This window comes from Zootoca vivipara, chromosome 2 (genome assembly GCF_965207765.1).
Source record: "Zootoca vivipara chromosome 2, rZooViv2.hap1.1, whole genome shotgun sequence".
Classification (NCBI taxonomy): domain Eukaryota; kingdom Metazoa; phylum Chordata; class Lepidosauria; order Squamata; family Lacertidae; genus Zootoca; species Zootoca vivipara.
This window is the reverse complement of record NC_142584.1, coordinates 36,153,518-36,169,041: the sequence shown is the minus strand read 5'-3', so window position 1 is coordinate 36,169,041 and position 15,524 is coordinate 36,153,518. Positions and strand designations below refer to the sequence as shown.

General features: G+C 44.8%; 1 protein-coding gene across 1 annotated transcript in view; it reads right to left on the bottom strand.

Annotated features, from left to right (window-relative positions):
* Window positions 1-3,187: 3,187 nt before the first annotated feature.
* METRNL (meteorin like, glial cell differentiation regulator) overlaps window positions 3,188-15,524 on the bottom strand; it is a 29,925-nt gene continuing 17,588 nt past the window's right edge. Inside the window, exons 3-4 of the mRNA XM_035104659.3 lie at window positions 7,201-7,260; window positions 3,188-4,253 (exon numbers count right to left, since the gene is read on the bottom strand). Of these exons, the coding sequence (XP_034960550.1) occupies window positions 3,937-4,253; window positions 7,201-7,260 (377 nt within the window). The 3' untranslated portion in view covers window positions 3,188-3,936. The remainder of the gene's footprint in view (window positions 4,254-7,200; window positions 7,261-15,524) is intronic.

Here is a 15,524-nt window from a genome sequence, read left to right as displayed (position 1 = left end):
CTTGAGAGGGGCTTGAGGCTGCTTTGCTCCCCACCTCCCCAGTCCTTTTTTCTGTCGTGCCACGTTGAGCTAAGCCAAAGTTTGGCCTCGTACACCGAGGCTCATGGTTAAGCCCTCTCCTCACTACCCACAAGCTGTAGCCAAGGTTTATGTTCAAGGTTTTTTATTGGCTATGGCTCATGGTTAGTGAGAGGGGAGAGTTAGTTAGTTAGTTAGTTAGTTAGTTAGTTAGTTAGTTAGTTAGATATACCGCCCTTCATCCGAATATCCCAGGGCAGTTCACAAAAATAACTACATGCCCTGGTTTAGACAGCATGCAAAGCTAAACCTTGGCTTGACGCAATGTGGTGCAGCTAGGGCCACAGAAGAGGAAACAGCTGGAGGTTCCTCTCTGGAAGCCTGCCCATTCGCACCATGTCGCCATTGAATCATAGCCTGGCTTACCACATTGTGCGAATCTGGTCACACACAGCCATTTCCCCAATTCTAGCAGCATCACTGCCCCTGCCATTTCTCATTATGAATGCCGCCAGATTCTGAGTTGGAGAAAAGTGCTGCCTATTAATGCTATTGCATCAAACCCATTAACTACCATTTTAACCTCAAATGAATGGTTTTTTGGGGTGTATTTTAAACAATATCCATCAAAAGGTTGAAAGGAAAAGATGCTGTTTGAAAATTTAAGGAAACTCGGGCTCTAAAGCAATGCTTCCCAAACTTGGGTCTCCAGCTGTTTTGGGACTACAATTCCCATCATCCCATCATCCTTGACAACTATTCCGGCTAGCTAGAGATGATGGGAGTTGTAGTCCAAAAACAGCTGGAGACCCAAGTTTGGGAAACCCTGCTCTAAAGTGTTACCCTGTTTTGAATCCGAGTAAGAATCTAATTCAGCTGTAGTTGTAAGGAAAAGGAGTATTCACAGTGGCCTTTCTTTCACCACGTCCAAAGTTTAGCACTCCCAGATAGGGACTATGATCTCCAACCCATCGTCATTGCATTTTTAAAAACCAACCCAAGCTGGCACTTGGTTCTAAACACAGCCTTAGACAAGTGAGTGGTATAGTAACATAGGGAGCTTTACAAAGAGTCAGACCATTGGGTCCATTTAACTCACCATTTTCAACACTGACTGGCAGTGGCTTCTCCAGTGTTTCAAATAGAGGACATTCCCAGTCCTACCTGGAGATGCTGGGGTTTGAACTTGAAACCTTCTGCATGCAATGCAGATGCTCTACCACTGAGCTACAGCACCCAGTATTTCCAGGCAATCTTTCATCCGAGTACAAACTGGGCCCAGCCCTGCTGAGTTTCCAAGATCAGACAAGACTGGGCGTGTTCAGAGCCAACGGCTATGTAGGTAGGTAGGAGATATTGCAAATTAGACAACATTCTGCGAAGGACAGGGTATAGCCTTACTGGCCGTCCAGGATGGCTCATGATCAAGACCATGACAATCCCTCTTGACAAAAAAATAATAAGAAAGACAGACAGGCTGTGTATTAAATTACAGTTCAGCCAGTGCCTCCCTTGCACACTCTGTAATTTTAATGTGTGCACCTGCCAGTATTGTGATAATAGGCGTGTAGCAATGCATGTCAGCAATTTTTTTTTAAAAAAAACCAAACAACTTCCCACACAAAAGAGAACTTGCCGTGTGGCAAAGCAACAAGATGTAAGGGAGGATAAAGACCTTGGGGGACGTTGCTGGCAGCAGATACACAGCAGGCCGTGGGGTGTGCAGCGTGGCTGGAGGCAGCAGGCAGGAGGCCAGGCTCCAAACAGGGTTTGCAGGATAAAGGAAGGAGCCAGAATCACTCAGATCACAGAAATGTACTATATGGATGGGGTAGTCTTCTTTGGAAAATGGGTACAAAACTGGGAGAGGGGTCCCCTTGTTAAGAGATGCGGGGGAAGGAATTGGGACAAGGTGGAGGGAAATTTCCTCAAATGGAATACTTAAGCATGAGAGGAGGTTCAAACAACAGCCTGAGTGAGTAAAGTATCCCTCCTCCTGTTATTGTATAGGGGCCAATTAATAACTCCCTTTTAATTTGCATATCTTTTGGCAGCAGAAGGTTGTTATTACGCCTCTGTTTTTGCTGAATGTTTATTGACTGTTGATTTGCTTCGTGTGTGTGTGTGTGTGTGTGTGTGTGTGTGTGTGTGTGTCACCTTCAGAAACCAGGCGAGTGGGGAGATCTGAAAGGTTCTTGGGGATTACCGTAGCTCAGAAGAGCTGCAGCAAGCTGCTGCTTCTACTTTTGCAGACATTGAAGTGGCCACAGAAAACGAGCTGAAACATCTTATTATGTCCCCTAGTTGCAAAGCAGCATCTGGTGAAAAGTAGTCAAACATCCATCCAAGTTGTTCTCAAGCAACACTCATCCAAATGTCCGAATACCCCATTTCAGATATAAATGGAAATAAGACTTCCAAGTCATTCCTGAACAGCTCCTGGTGATCAGCATCCAAGATTTAATTTAGGAGTACAACTTTTCAGCCTATAGGATAAGCAGAAGAGAAACGGAGGAATCACATACCTGCTGGAAGTTATAAAACTGGGAAAGAGCAGAGGTAACAGCTTCACCTGAACAAGTGGTTGTGATAATTCAGACTTTAATATATTTATATTTCCAATGTTCAAGCAAACTTACATCCCTAATCTACTCTGGAAACTCAGGTAGAATTAATAAAAATGTCATTGGACACATATAGCAATTTAGGCTGTTCTCTACAACAATGAACCCTATCTGTAAGCTGTCCCCAACAATGCTTCTGAAATACATTCATGAGTTCTCCAACAAAATGCAAGTTCTGTTTAGGGTGGGACACTTGCCAAATCTCTTCTATAGGTCTTTGAGTATTAGAGTCTCTGCAGGGCTGTCATAATTAAGGTGGCATTCTTGGCAAATCTTGGGAATGTTATATGGAAGGTAAGGAAACAGCATCCTTAGTTTGCCGAGTGGGACAGGGTGCTACATTTCAAGACTGACACCGTAACTTGTACCCAGACAGAATTCAGTGCAGACATCTGGCACATGTGTGAACATGAAACAAGGGAAGCATGAGGGTTAAGTAGTATTTCTGTCACCTCTCTGATACAGAAGAGCACCTTTGCATCCTGAACCATGAAAATTTTAAAGCAGGGAAGGGAAGAATGTATGGAAGTCACAATAACACTGGCTCAAATCCAGGAACTTTTTATTTCTCTGGAAACAACTCACCAGCCTGAGCAAAAATTGCAGGTGGCAATTGTACATTCTTTTGATTTTTTTAAAAAGGAAAGAAAGTGTTTGGTTTCATAAATTTCTCTCATAAGAAACAATTTCAATTATTGTACACCAAGCTTTTTACAAAGCATCCACGTTAAGATGGTTTCACCGGCTTCTACCATGCTGTCATCCTCTTCTGCCATGCAACAATGCTACATCTGCTTAACACATTTTAAAACATTAGTATTACAAAGATACAAAGGGCCCTCAGCCGACTGGTATTTTTAAGACATGGAGATTGTGACACATTTCCTCTTTCGTCATTTTCCTAAGGAAGTTACAAAAAAAAGTAAAATAATTTAGTTCACGTGGACAAGATGTGGGATTGCAGTCCAGCCTTGAATCGTTTGGTTCGTACCTCCATTCGTGTAACAGTGCCATTGGCCTCAAGGATAGGCTTCTGTGGTTCTTGTATTTCATAAGATCATAACAGTTATATGGTACCTCAAGGGTCATGGACTCCAGCCTCCTTCTTCAGCAGGAGTCACTAGACTTGGACCCTCCCTGATAGATGCTCCTCCAATCACCTCTTAAGGACCTCCAAAAAGGAGAACAAAGTCAGATTGTTCCACTCCAAGTTATTAGTTCCATTTAGATCAGCGCATCTGCAGCAACTAAGAATTAGTTTTGGCCGAGCCCCAAGGGTTCAGAAATGCCATTTTCAGTCTGGGCCAATTTCACATGGATTCAGCCCTTTGTCCGTGGCCTCTTTGTACATCCTTTGGAAGTCTTTGAAGCGAGGGGCACAGCCTAACCTGGCCTCCCCAAAGTGCATGTGGCCCATGAAGAGGAAGTCTCCTTCTCCTGGTTTCACCCCACATTGCAGCAGGGTCTTGATCTGTCCTCGCCACCTCCCACTCTCCTCTGCGGGCTTGAAGATCTTGGTCTTCTGCCTGTAGATTCTGTTCACACTCACGTCAATGATGGAATCTTGCTGTTCCTCCTCATTGATTACATTTTGGATGGTTCCTCTGACAACTGGGGAGAAATATTTACACACATAATGAGGTTGAGGGTTTATACATGCAAATATATTCACCTAACATTCCGCTTAATATCAGTTGGGTCCTGTATAAGGATTATAATTGGGGCAACTGATCCCTTGAAGACAATGGACAGTGGCACCACCAGAAAGTGAGGTACAATTCAAGCGATGTTGCCCTCAAAACACATTTCCTTTAGAGCAGAGCTCCCCAAACGTGGGTCTCCAGCTGCTTTTGGACTACAATTCCCATTATCCCTGACCACTAGCTAGGGATGATGGGAGTTGTAGTCCAAAAACAGCTGGAGACCCAAGTATGGGCAACCCTGCTTTAGAGTATTTCTCAGCCGCAGTGTATATTCCTGCACTGAAATCATAACATCTGCAAGAGTAGCTTTTTAAATGCTAAATTTACAACAGGCAGCCTGATTTGTCTTTTTTTGAAGATGTTACTTACAACCAAGTGTTATATCATACTCAAAATTCCTCCTACAGAAAGTACCACCAAATAGAGTTTGCATGGTTAAGGTTATTCAATAGACACACAGAGAGAAGGACATTTCAGTTGCATTCTATTAATGGCCCAGGAACATTTACATTGAATTCTCTGGCACACTGCCAGGGAGAAACACTTGCAGCAAGATGCCACCTGTCTGGGCAGCATTTTCCACCATGGCTAACCTAGATCAATCCCACTGCAATTCCTGGATGCTGCACCCTCACGCCCCCAGTCAGAATATTGCCCATTCTGTTCACTGTATTTATATCTGCAGCACATGTCCAAGATCTAACATGCCCAGCTGTTTCATTACAACATTTCCTTTAAATTCCAAGCGTGGGAAAATTGCTTTAATGCTCTCTAACGATCATTAGGTGGAAAACAGCTACCTCACAAGTCATGTCGGGCAAAGCCACTTATCTTTTTCAGTGGCGGCATCAGGGTAGGGCAAAGGTCTAGGGTCCCATTCAGCAGGATGAAGAAAAGCCCCCTCCCCAACACATCAGACATACCACCATTTGAAATAAGCAAGGTAGAACACATGGTGGTGCTGTGATCTAAACCACTGAGCCTAGGGCTTGCCAATTGGAAGGTCGGCGGTTCGAATCCCCACGACGGGGTGAGCTCCCGTTGTTCAGTCCCAGCTTCTGCCAACCCAGCAGTTCGAAAGCACGTCAAAGTGCAAGTAGATAAATAGGTACCACTCTGGCGGGAAGGTAAACGGCATTTCCGTGTGCTGCTCTGGTTTGCCAGAAGCAGCTTAGTCATGCTGGCCACATGACCCGGACAAACTGTCTGCGGACAAACGCCGGCTCCCTCGGCCAGTGAAGCGAGATGAGCACCGCAACCCCAGAGTCATTTGCGACTGGACTTAACTGTTAGGGGTCCTTCACCTTTACTTTACTTTGAAACACATTAGTCTCTGAGACATCAGACACTAAGGGGGGCATAAGATCATTGTGTGCAGACCATTGGGGGAGGTTGGACAGAAAGAGGATACCTTGTAGTGGTTGAACTCAGGGTGTTGGAAATTTTCAAACCCCAAATAGTAACTATCAGACTCTCTCAGGCAAAATATATTTAGAGCAAAATAAAGCAATCAAGCTTACATATTCTGGCATGCTCTTCTAACAAAACTGATCAGAGCCATGTACGCCACAGCATTTAATATCCACGAATGAGTCTATATGGCACAGTTTCAGTGGATACACACATGAAAGAGATCTGTATTCTCAGTGGTTCACAGCTCACAGACAGTTCTCTGAATTGGAACTGTTGAACTTTCAGTTTTTCAAATCTAGTTTCACCGCCCATCGTGGACTTCCAGCGTACTGAAAGGTGAAAGGGAACTGGTCCCAAGATTATAAAACACTCCAGTTGTATGGGCCAAATTAAACTGCAATAGTGACATGGCTAGGCACAACACTACCCATAAAGGTAAAGGGACCCCTGACCATTAGGTCCAGTCGCAGACAACTTTGGGTTGCAGCACTCATCACGCTTTACTGGCCAAGGGAGCCGGCGTACAGCTTCCAGGTCATGTGGCCAGCATGACTAAGCCACTTCTGGTGAACCAGAGCAGCGCATGGCCATTTACCTTCCCACCGGAGTGCTACCTATTTATCTACTTGCACTTTGATGTGCTTTTGAACTGCTAGGTTGGCAGGAGCAGGTACCGAGCAATGGGAGCTGACCCAGTCACAGGGATTCGAACCGCCAACCTTCTGATCGGCAAGTCCTAACACTCCAGTCATATGGGCAATAGTGACCTGGCTAGGTGCAACGCTCCCTGACCACCACAGCATTATCCTATTCCATCCTGACACAGACTGCCCCATCTCATATTCTGCTATTCTTAAAGCACATTGTGGGCTGGCCTCAATAGGGACAAAAAGGCCTATGGTGTAGAAAAGGGCCCTACTCCATCCACATCATAAAGGGATAATATGTAAAACTCATCCATTCTTTTCTACCTCCCCCCCCCAAAAAAAAATCACAACCCACATTTTTATGAAAACAGGCATTTGAGTATTTGGGCTTTTGTTAAGCTTCCATTTAGGAACATCAAGAGGGCAATTCCTAATGCTTTCCCCTAAAAACCTTTGAACTTCTACCTCTATTATTGCCGCCTGTCCCTCTTTGTCCAGCACAGAAAAGAGCTAGCCAAATACAATGACTTTAATTGAAGCTCTTCGGCGCTAAAACCCATAAAAGCCCTTTCCTCCCTTTTCCCCTTTGTGCTCCTGGACACACTTTGTTTACCAAGGAATGGGAAGAAAAGGACTCCCTTGTTTGTTGCAATCAGGAGCTTTCAGTTTGCTCACTGTTTGCTGAGCTCTCTGCAAGCCAAATCCGGCAGGTTGTCACAGTGAGGGAGTGTGGAAAGAGGGGTTTGAGAGAGTGATGGTGAAGGAAAGAGCAATGGAGAAATCAAATAAACTTACCGAAGCCACTAGTGCAGACAGCCAAGAGGACTTCCGTGTCACTGCAAGGTCGGCAGGGAGCTGAGAAAAACAGAAAGGGCATTTCAGTATCTCAAGAACATGAATGCCACAAAACCCGAAGGATTTTAACTAAACACACACACACATACCTTTAACCTCAAAGGTCATGCTTGATGCACCACTGAAAGCAGCAGGCAAGGAGCTCCACATCTTTAGCTTGGCAGAAATAATGCCCTATCAAGCAGGGGAAGGACCTTTGGCCATATCCACACGATACATTTCAAGAACTTTTGCTCCACTTCAAGAACGCCCTTAACAAACTACAGGTCCCAGGATTATGTCAGGAAAACCACATCTGTTTAAGTGATACGAGTGCTTGGCATGTGTGGTGTGGATGTGGCCGTTTTTCAGCCTGAAGCCCACCTTCCCTTCTTGAGGGGTGTGTATGGATGGATGCTGCACATATAAAAGGTGGGTGGGGCCAGTGGCAAAATGGGCGGAGCAACACATCCACCTACACACAAGAGGCTAGTTTCTACTCACACTCCTCCTTCAGGCAAGTTAAACACTTCAATGACATTTTCCAGCCAGGCAAAAACACTTAAGGAAGGTATGAAGCAGGAGTGGTGAGAGGCAAGGCCGGAGGAGAGAAGGTGGTATGGGGAGAGATCAGAGGGCCAGATAGACACAGTTGAGGCCCCTGGGTCTGAGGATACACCACCCACCCACCCGGCTTTAAGGACTAGATTCACAGCAGGTTCTTCCCTGCTTCTGAGTTAATTTGGCTATCTGGTTGCAAACATAATCTTATTTTTTCTTATCACTAACCTTTCTAGGGGTTTATTTCATCTCTCATACACAACTGTCATCTAAGTGGAAAGTAATGTGGGTGGTGGGTGATCCAGGAAGCAGGTGCTACAGCGGCGAAGGTGGTTATCTTTAATAATTGCCACAGTGTAAAACCAATCAAGTGCCATGCCTACAGTCTTGTTTGTTTTGTTTTGAACGCCTGCCACCTTTTTGGCACACCTTTGCGAATTTAAACCAAAGTCACTCCCATACCTAACTGCATGGAGTGCAAAGAGAAGAGTTACGGATGGAAAAGTTCGATCATGACAAGCTGGCAATTCAAGATGCTGTAGATCTTGTCTATGGCTTAAAACTATGGAAATGCAGGATCTGGAAAGGCCCTCCAGGTTTGTTGGATGGGGTCATTTTCTACTTGTTTTCTCTCCGGCCACAAAGTACAGAACTGCTTTATAATAATCATGGCAGCTGTGTGCCAGAGGACGGTTATGGGAGCCTCAGCAAATCACATTCATAAATGTCAGGTTTGCCTGGCCCTTTTTCTGCACAAATCATGGTCATGGGGACCAGATCACAAGTAAGAAAGTCACTAAAATTCCTAGATGTGCAACACCATCCCTTAGGTACTTGGTGACCTTTGTGATCAAACACACACACCGGGAAATAATTTGGAAATTAGAATAGTGCCATGTAAAAAGTCACATAAACAAATCTTCTGTAGTAGGTCTGCTCCAAAACCTCATTGGTCTAAGAAAATGCCGATTCAAGTATGTTCCAGGAAACAAAGGTCCTTGTGTCATACGTGGCTGAGGACAAAATAAAAAAATTCCTTCCAGCAGCACCTTAAAGACCAACTAAGTTTTTTATTTTGGTATGAGCTTTTGTGTGCATGCACACTTCTTCAGATACACTGAAACAGAAGTCCCCAGACGCTTATATGTAGAGAAAGGGTGGGGAGGGGTATCACTCAGAAGGGTGGTGGCAATGGGTGATTGACTGACTGGTAGCTGTTGACGACTGTAAACGACTGCAAATGGTCTTGCATGAAAAAGCAAGGGGTGAGATGGCTGAAGATCGCTTTATCATGTATGAGATAAGAATCCAACGTCTCTGTTCAAACTAGGTCCCTCCATGGTTTTAAGCTTGGTGATCAGTTGCAATTCAGCAACTTCCCTTTCCAGTCTATTTCTGAAATTCTTTTGTAGTAAGACAGCTACTGAGGACAGGAAGATCAAGTGGAGACTCAAGGGCAGATCTGTTACAGCTCCCAAGAATCGTGTAGGTTGGAAACAGTAGAGAGACCCTACTGCAGGGGTAGGCAAGCCCAGGGGCCGGGTGCGGCCCATTCGCCTTCTCAATCTGGCCTGCAGACGGTCCAGGAATCAGTGTGTTTTTACATGAGTAGAATGTGTCCTTTGATTTAAAATGCATCTCTGGGTCATTTGTGGGGCATAGGAATTCATTCATTATTTTTTCCCCTCAAAATATAGTCTGGCCCACCACACGTTCTGAGGGACGGTGGACCGGCCCACGGCTGAAAAGGGTTGCTGACCCCTGCAGTAGAGAGACCCTATTGCTAATCTAATCAAGGCAAGAATGTAGCTGCTCTTTGTACGGGGCCAGCTACTTCTGCCAGGGGAAGGTGGGTGCTGTTAGGAGTGCAGATGTTTCTATAATACCCTATTCAGTTATGGAATTCCTTTTCTCTCAGAGGTCTGCCCTATCTAGCAACATGCTAATTAAATCTACCCGCTAGAGGCCCAGAGATTGGGAAGGGGGTTGGGTGAAGAACACGACCTTCTTTGTCATCCCAACAAGGCACTTGCAACCATCATAAACATGAAAACCCTCCTCTTCCAACTGTAGTAAGGACCCAACATTAAGCTCATTGGTGGATTAAGACAGAACTGAAGCACTGGAAGATTACAGAACCTTTGCCCTCCTCCTCTACCACCCGCTATTTAATGACTATATTTTTCCATTTGAGCAAAAGTCAAACAAGTAGCCTGGAATCCCATCCTTAAACTCCTATTTTATTTTATGTTTATATCCCACTTTTTTCTCCATGGAGCTCAAGGTGGTGTGCATGGTTCTCATCAATTAATCCCCACAACAACTCTGTGAGGTAGGTTCGGTTGAGAGGCAGTGACTGGCCCAAGATTACCCAGTGAGCTTCATGGCTGAGTGGGGATTTGAACCCTGGTCTCCCAGGTCCTAGTCTGATTCTCTAACCACTACACCACACTGGCTCGTTAGGACTGGGAAAAGAGTCCAACTTATTTCAATGGAATTAAGAAGATGTGAATCAGTTGCCCCTCACTCTGCCCCCTTCTTACAGTCACATGAAAGGTGTTAATGTGCAAACTGCCAGCTCCTAGAATCCAGCAAGTGAAGTTGTAGAAGCAGCCACTGCTTCTGTGAGTTGCTGTATCCTGCGAGTTGCTAGCTAGCACGCTAGTATTCTGTTATTACAGTATAGAGAAAATCACTCACAACAACTGAGAAATTCAGGAGGAGCGGCTAACCTGTGACCAGCCATATGTTGTTGGAGTACAACTCCCATCAGCATGGCCAATGGTCAGGGGTGAGGGAAGATGTAATCCAGCAACATCTCGAGAGCTACAGGTTAGCCACCCTGGACTTAAGAAGCAGAATATAACACATTCCAGTAAATGTGCTTAGGATCATAATCCTACAGTCTGGACAGATACTGTTCCCCATGGAGAATTCTCCACTAGGTAAGTAGCCAGCTTATGTGGAAAGGATACCTTGGGTTGTTTCTTGTTTTATCTGAATGCAAACTCTTGTTTGATTCTGGCATCCACTCCTAACCTGAGGGGACTGGATCTCTGGATAACCAAGTAAAGGTTCAGCCCAGTTTGCTTATTACTTTCAAGGAACTCAAGAGAGCATCACTACATCAAGAGTTCACTCCCAGAGAACATCTGCCTAGACCAATACAAGTAAAATTTGACAGTTTTGGTCAGGAGGGTGGGCAGACTTCAGACCTGGTTTTCATAAGACCCCTGTGATCCACCAAGCAGAGCCAGGTTTGTGCAACAGACATACGGTTTTCGGCATGGGAACTATTGTTAAGCAATTGGGAGTCAGAAAACCCTTCCTGGTCTACTGAAAATCACCCAAAGATCCACCAAGAGATGCTGACCTACCTTGTGCTCACCCCGGCATAGCTAGCTAGTGCCTAGAATACTTCATTTCCTTGCCTCAACTTAGAAACCTAATATTGCAGAACAGTTCTGCTATAGAAATCCCCACAGAAGGTCCCAGAGAAGCACTGACCCAACCTGAAGGATTATGTCTCCAAATCCAACCAATTTTTCCAGCCAGATGATTTATATACAGCTCAGTACTTCACATAATAGGATTACACATACAAAGCACGACTTTTTCGAGAGGAAGATAAGCCTGAACGGAGAAATTGTTCCCTCTTTGATGCAAGAATGATTTCTCGATTAGTACAAGGAACTATTGCTAGGGAAAGCACATACAGTACTGAATACGACTTTGGGGTTTCTGTACACAGCTTGACAAAGGGGGCTTTAATTTAGATGCTACAAGGAAGTGCCTAGAAGAAGTCTGAGTGATTCGTGCCTTCCTTTATGCACTTGTCATGCAACCACCTGAAGCAACACGCACCTAGAAGTCATTATTGCAGTGGAGATGGAGGGGCAAATCTCTTCTGCGACATGCGAGTGCTTGAGTCTACTCAATGCCACAGTTAGGATCACTTGAAACAAACATGTAAGAGCAAGTTCCCCCAACCTTTACCTCTATATATAAAAATGTAAAAGGTCCGTGTTTGTGTTTTATGACTTTCTCCGCAACTGCTTGACCGATTGCCTTGAAATTTGGCACAACGTCACATGTGAATATCCGAGGGTTTGCATATCGTTTGCGTAGACAGATGTCACACCTACGGCAGGTAAAGCAGGTGAAACCCACTGTTTCCGAATACAAAACTCAGACAGCCGGGGATGCTGGGAGCACAGGAGAGGTTGCACAACACTCTAACAGCGGCTCTAGCGGTGGCTACACTGGTACTGCAGGTAGGAAATCTTCCCTCTCCACAACATCTCAGCTCGGCTTTGCAGACTAGGCCGAGTAGAGGTGGGGGCTCTCCTGGGTGGGGGGGAGGGGGCGGGAAAGGTCACGGCTCGGGACAGGGTGGGGCCAATCACAGGAATGAGCCATAGCAGCGCGTGGCCGGGCCAGCTAGTTACCTTATATAAAATCTTCTCAGCACACCAGGTGCTGTCTGCATTAAGGTGGGGGTTGGTAGGAGAAGAAGCTCATGTAGAATCTCTACGATATGCTATTCAAAGTCCAACAACATAGACCATCAAAAATGATGGGTCTTTGTGCTTCGCCTCATGAGGCGAAAGGATGCTAACGAGGAGCACATTTATGCACTTCTATATTGACTTCCTAGTTTGTGCGTTGCTATGGGAAGAAATCATTTACAGCTAAGATTTATGAATAGAGACCTTTTTATGAGCAAATCTCCTGCATGCTTAGAAAAGTAAAGCCTGCCCCCAACACCGCCACCATGTTGAGCAATATAAATATATTTTAAGAAAACAAAAAGTACATGCATCACCCTTACTAATGCATTTTCTGCTTTGGGCAGAGGCTTAGATATCCCCAATGCTCAGAATCCCAAGCAAGCAATAAAAACCACATATGCTCCCCAATAATCCAATCTGCAAGAGGAGAAAGAAAAGCAATTTCACTCCATTTCCAAAGCCGGATGCTAGCTCTGCTAAAGAGACCATGGCATAATGCTGGCATTGTGCATGCTTGCTATCAAATCAACTGGGAATTCCTTTGATGGAGTGCCGTGACCTGAAGTAACCTAAAGCAGCCCTTACCCACACTTGCAGCCCCTTGACCCCCACTGCCAATGCCAACTAGTGCATCTGAAAGCCCTCTGTTTACTTCTCTACAGGAAAAGTGGAGATATTTTTACATTTTGCCTTGTGAAACTGCAGTGTAGGCCCAGGTGCCTTTAGCCAAGTGACTTCTTGGTTTCTGCTGAAAGCGTGGCAATATTTACCCCATGGCCAAGCCTCTCTTGCCAGCAGTCATTCACCTCCAGCTTCTGCCTGGAGGTAGGTTTGCCATTAGAGCTCCTCAAATACCAACCAGGGTGAGAAGTGCAATGTATACTATTGTGCTTTTGTGTTCCTAATATTAGCACAAGGAAGAGTGGTGCCAGTAATTTGTGTGACAGTTCTTTTAAGACAGGTTCTTTCGTGATTACACAGCAAAGGATGCACCTAACCTAAAAAGAACAAAATGCACCAAACCCACTTTCTTCTCTATGCCCAGCGTTAAGACCCAGCACCTTCAGAAAGCTGCTGGAGCCCCACAGCTAACACCTGCCCTGGGACCACCACCTTTAACCATTTTGCTCCAAGGTACTGCCAAAGGGGTAGATACCAACAAAATGGAATGTAACTAAGGAAGCAGCAAAGGTTGTCAAGGGCCTTGAGACTGATCCACACCCTACATTTAAGCCACATTCAACACACATGGCACCCCCCTAAGAATCCTGGGAACTGCAGTTTGTTAAGGATGCTGGGGATTATATCTCTATGAGGTGGACACTACTGTTGCCAGGATTCTTTCGGGGAAATAATGTGCTTTAAATGTATGGTGTGGATCTGGCCCAAGCTCTAGGACAGGCATTCCCAAACTCGGCCCTCCAGATGTTTTGGGACTACAACTCCCATTGTCCCTAGATAACAGGACCCATGGTTAGGGATGATGGGAATTGTAGTCCCAAAACATCTGGAGGGCCGATGTTTGGGGGTGCCTACTCTAGGATGAAGGGCTGAAGGAGTCGGGCACATTTAGCCTGCAAAAGGGGCGATTAAGAGTCTGTCACATGCTGATTTTATTTTCCTGTGCTCCAAAGGGTGGAATCTGAACCAATAGGTTTGAATTACAGGGGGGGGGGGGAATATTTAGATTGCAAACGGTTAAGGACAAACTTCTTGATGGCATGAAAAGTGGATCAGACTGCCAAACAGACACAATATAATTCAGCCCTTCTCAGATGTTTTAAACAGAGTCTGAATGAGATGCTGGAGTAGTGGGCTTTCTGCAATGATAGAGGGTTGGAGTAGATGGCATTTGATGCCCCTCCCAACTCTATAATTCTGTTATTCTCTCCAACAACAATCAGCTTCTGATATTAATGAAAAGCTATGAAAGCAACAGAAGAGAACTTTTGTTTTCTTCTGGGATTTGACAACAACAAGGTTTTTCAAAGGCACACTGAACTTCAGATTGTGTTTCTCTTGACCAGTCACCATCTTCATTCCACCCATAGACTTGCCTATGCCATAATTGCAGAACTGAGAACAACATCCAGCTGCTGAACAAAACAAACTAGCTTCTCTCACAATGTTTATAAGAAAAAGCTGTGCAAATTATAGGGAATGTCAGCGAGGAGTAGACACACTGGAAACTTATAATGAGGAATCGTAAGTGGTTCCAAAGTTCTATCGTTCACTTTCAGAAAGTTAAGGCAGAGATCCTGCACCTAGGTACATATGTACTAACCTCATTAAAAATCAAAGCAATGTACGCTTCCATTGCTGGATGCAAGATCATAAACTTACGCCCATTTAAATCAACACGTAGCGACTATTTCAATCCAAAACCGAGACAAGGGCAAACTGGTTGCTCAACTATTGGCAGCTGTTTGAGTACCGGTGGTCAAAGTTTGATTATATTCATTATGGAAGGAAATCTGTTCCAACACTAGTGGCTCTTCTGTAATTATATGTGGGTTCAGAGAGTCCAATTTTCTCCAAGGTTGACAACAATTATGATCAAATCTGACTGGAATGGAAATGTTAGATGGTGGGGAAAACTATGAACAGCTGGGAATTGTTTTAGGTAGGGTGCAATCAAGGGCCAAAAAGCCACAACTCCAAAACAAAACGAAGCTCTAGTATGCAAAAATAGGAGGGGGAAAGAGATGCTTCCTGAATAGTTCTAGTGCTACAAAAATCTGAAGTGCTTCTCTCCAAACAAACCGCTCCAGCTCCTATCATGCCCAGCCAGCATGACCAACCATCATGGATGATAGGAATTGTAGTCCGGCAACATCTGAGGAGCACCATGTTACCTAAGGAGATGATCTCTCTCATGTCGCCACACTGAGAAAATGGACATCCCACCGACACCATTCTTGATGTGACCCAGGGGTCCCAGATTCTCTCACTGTTTCTGTGAAATGCCCCTTTGTCTCCTATCATAAAAAAAACTCTTGAGAAGTGCACCTACTCTGCCCTAACACTTCAACAAGTTCACTATTTCAAAGGACAAGTAATAGCATTAGACCAGAGTCATACAGAAGCTTGATATCAGCACACTCAAATGTAAGATTGAATCGATGAGCGGGTTCAATGTCCGCCAGTCTCTGGCACAAATCCACTAAAAACCAGAGTAACATACACCTGAGGAAAGCTTAAGGTTTCACTGTG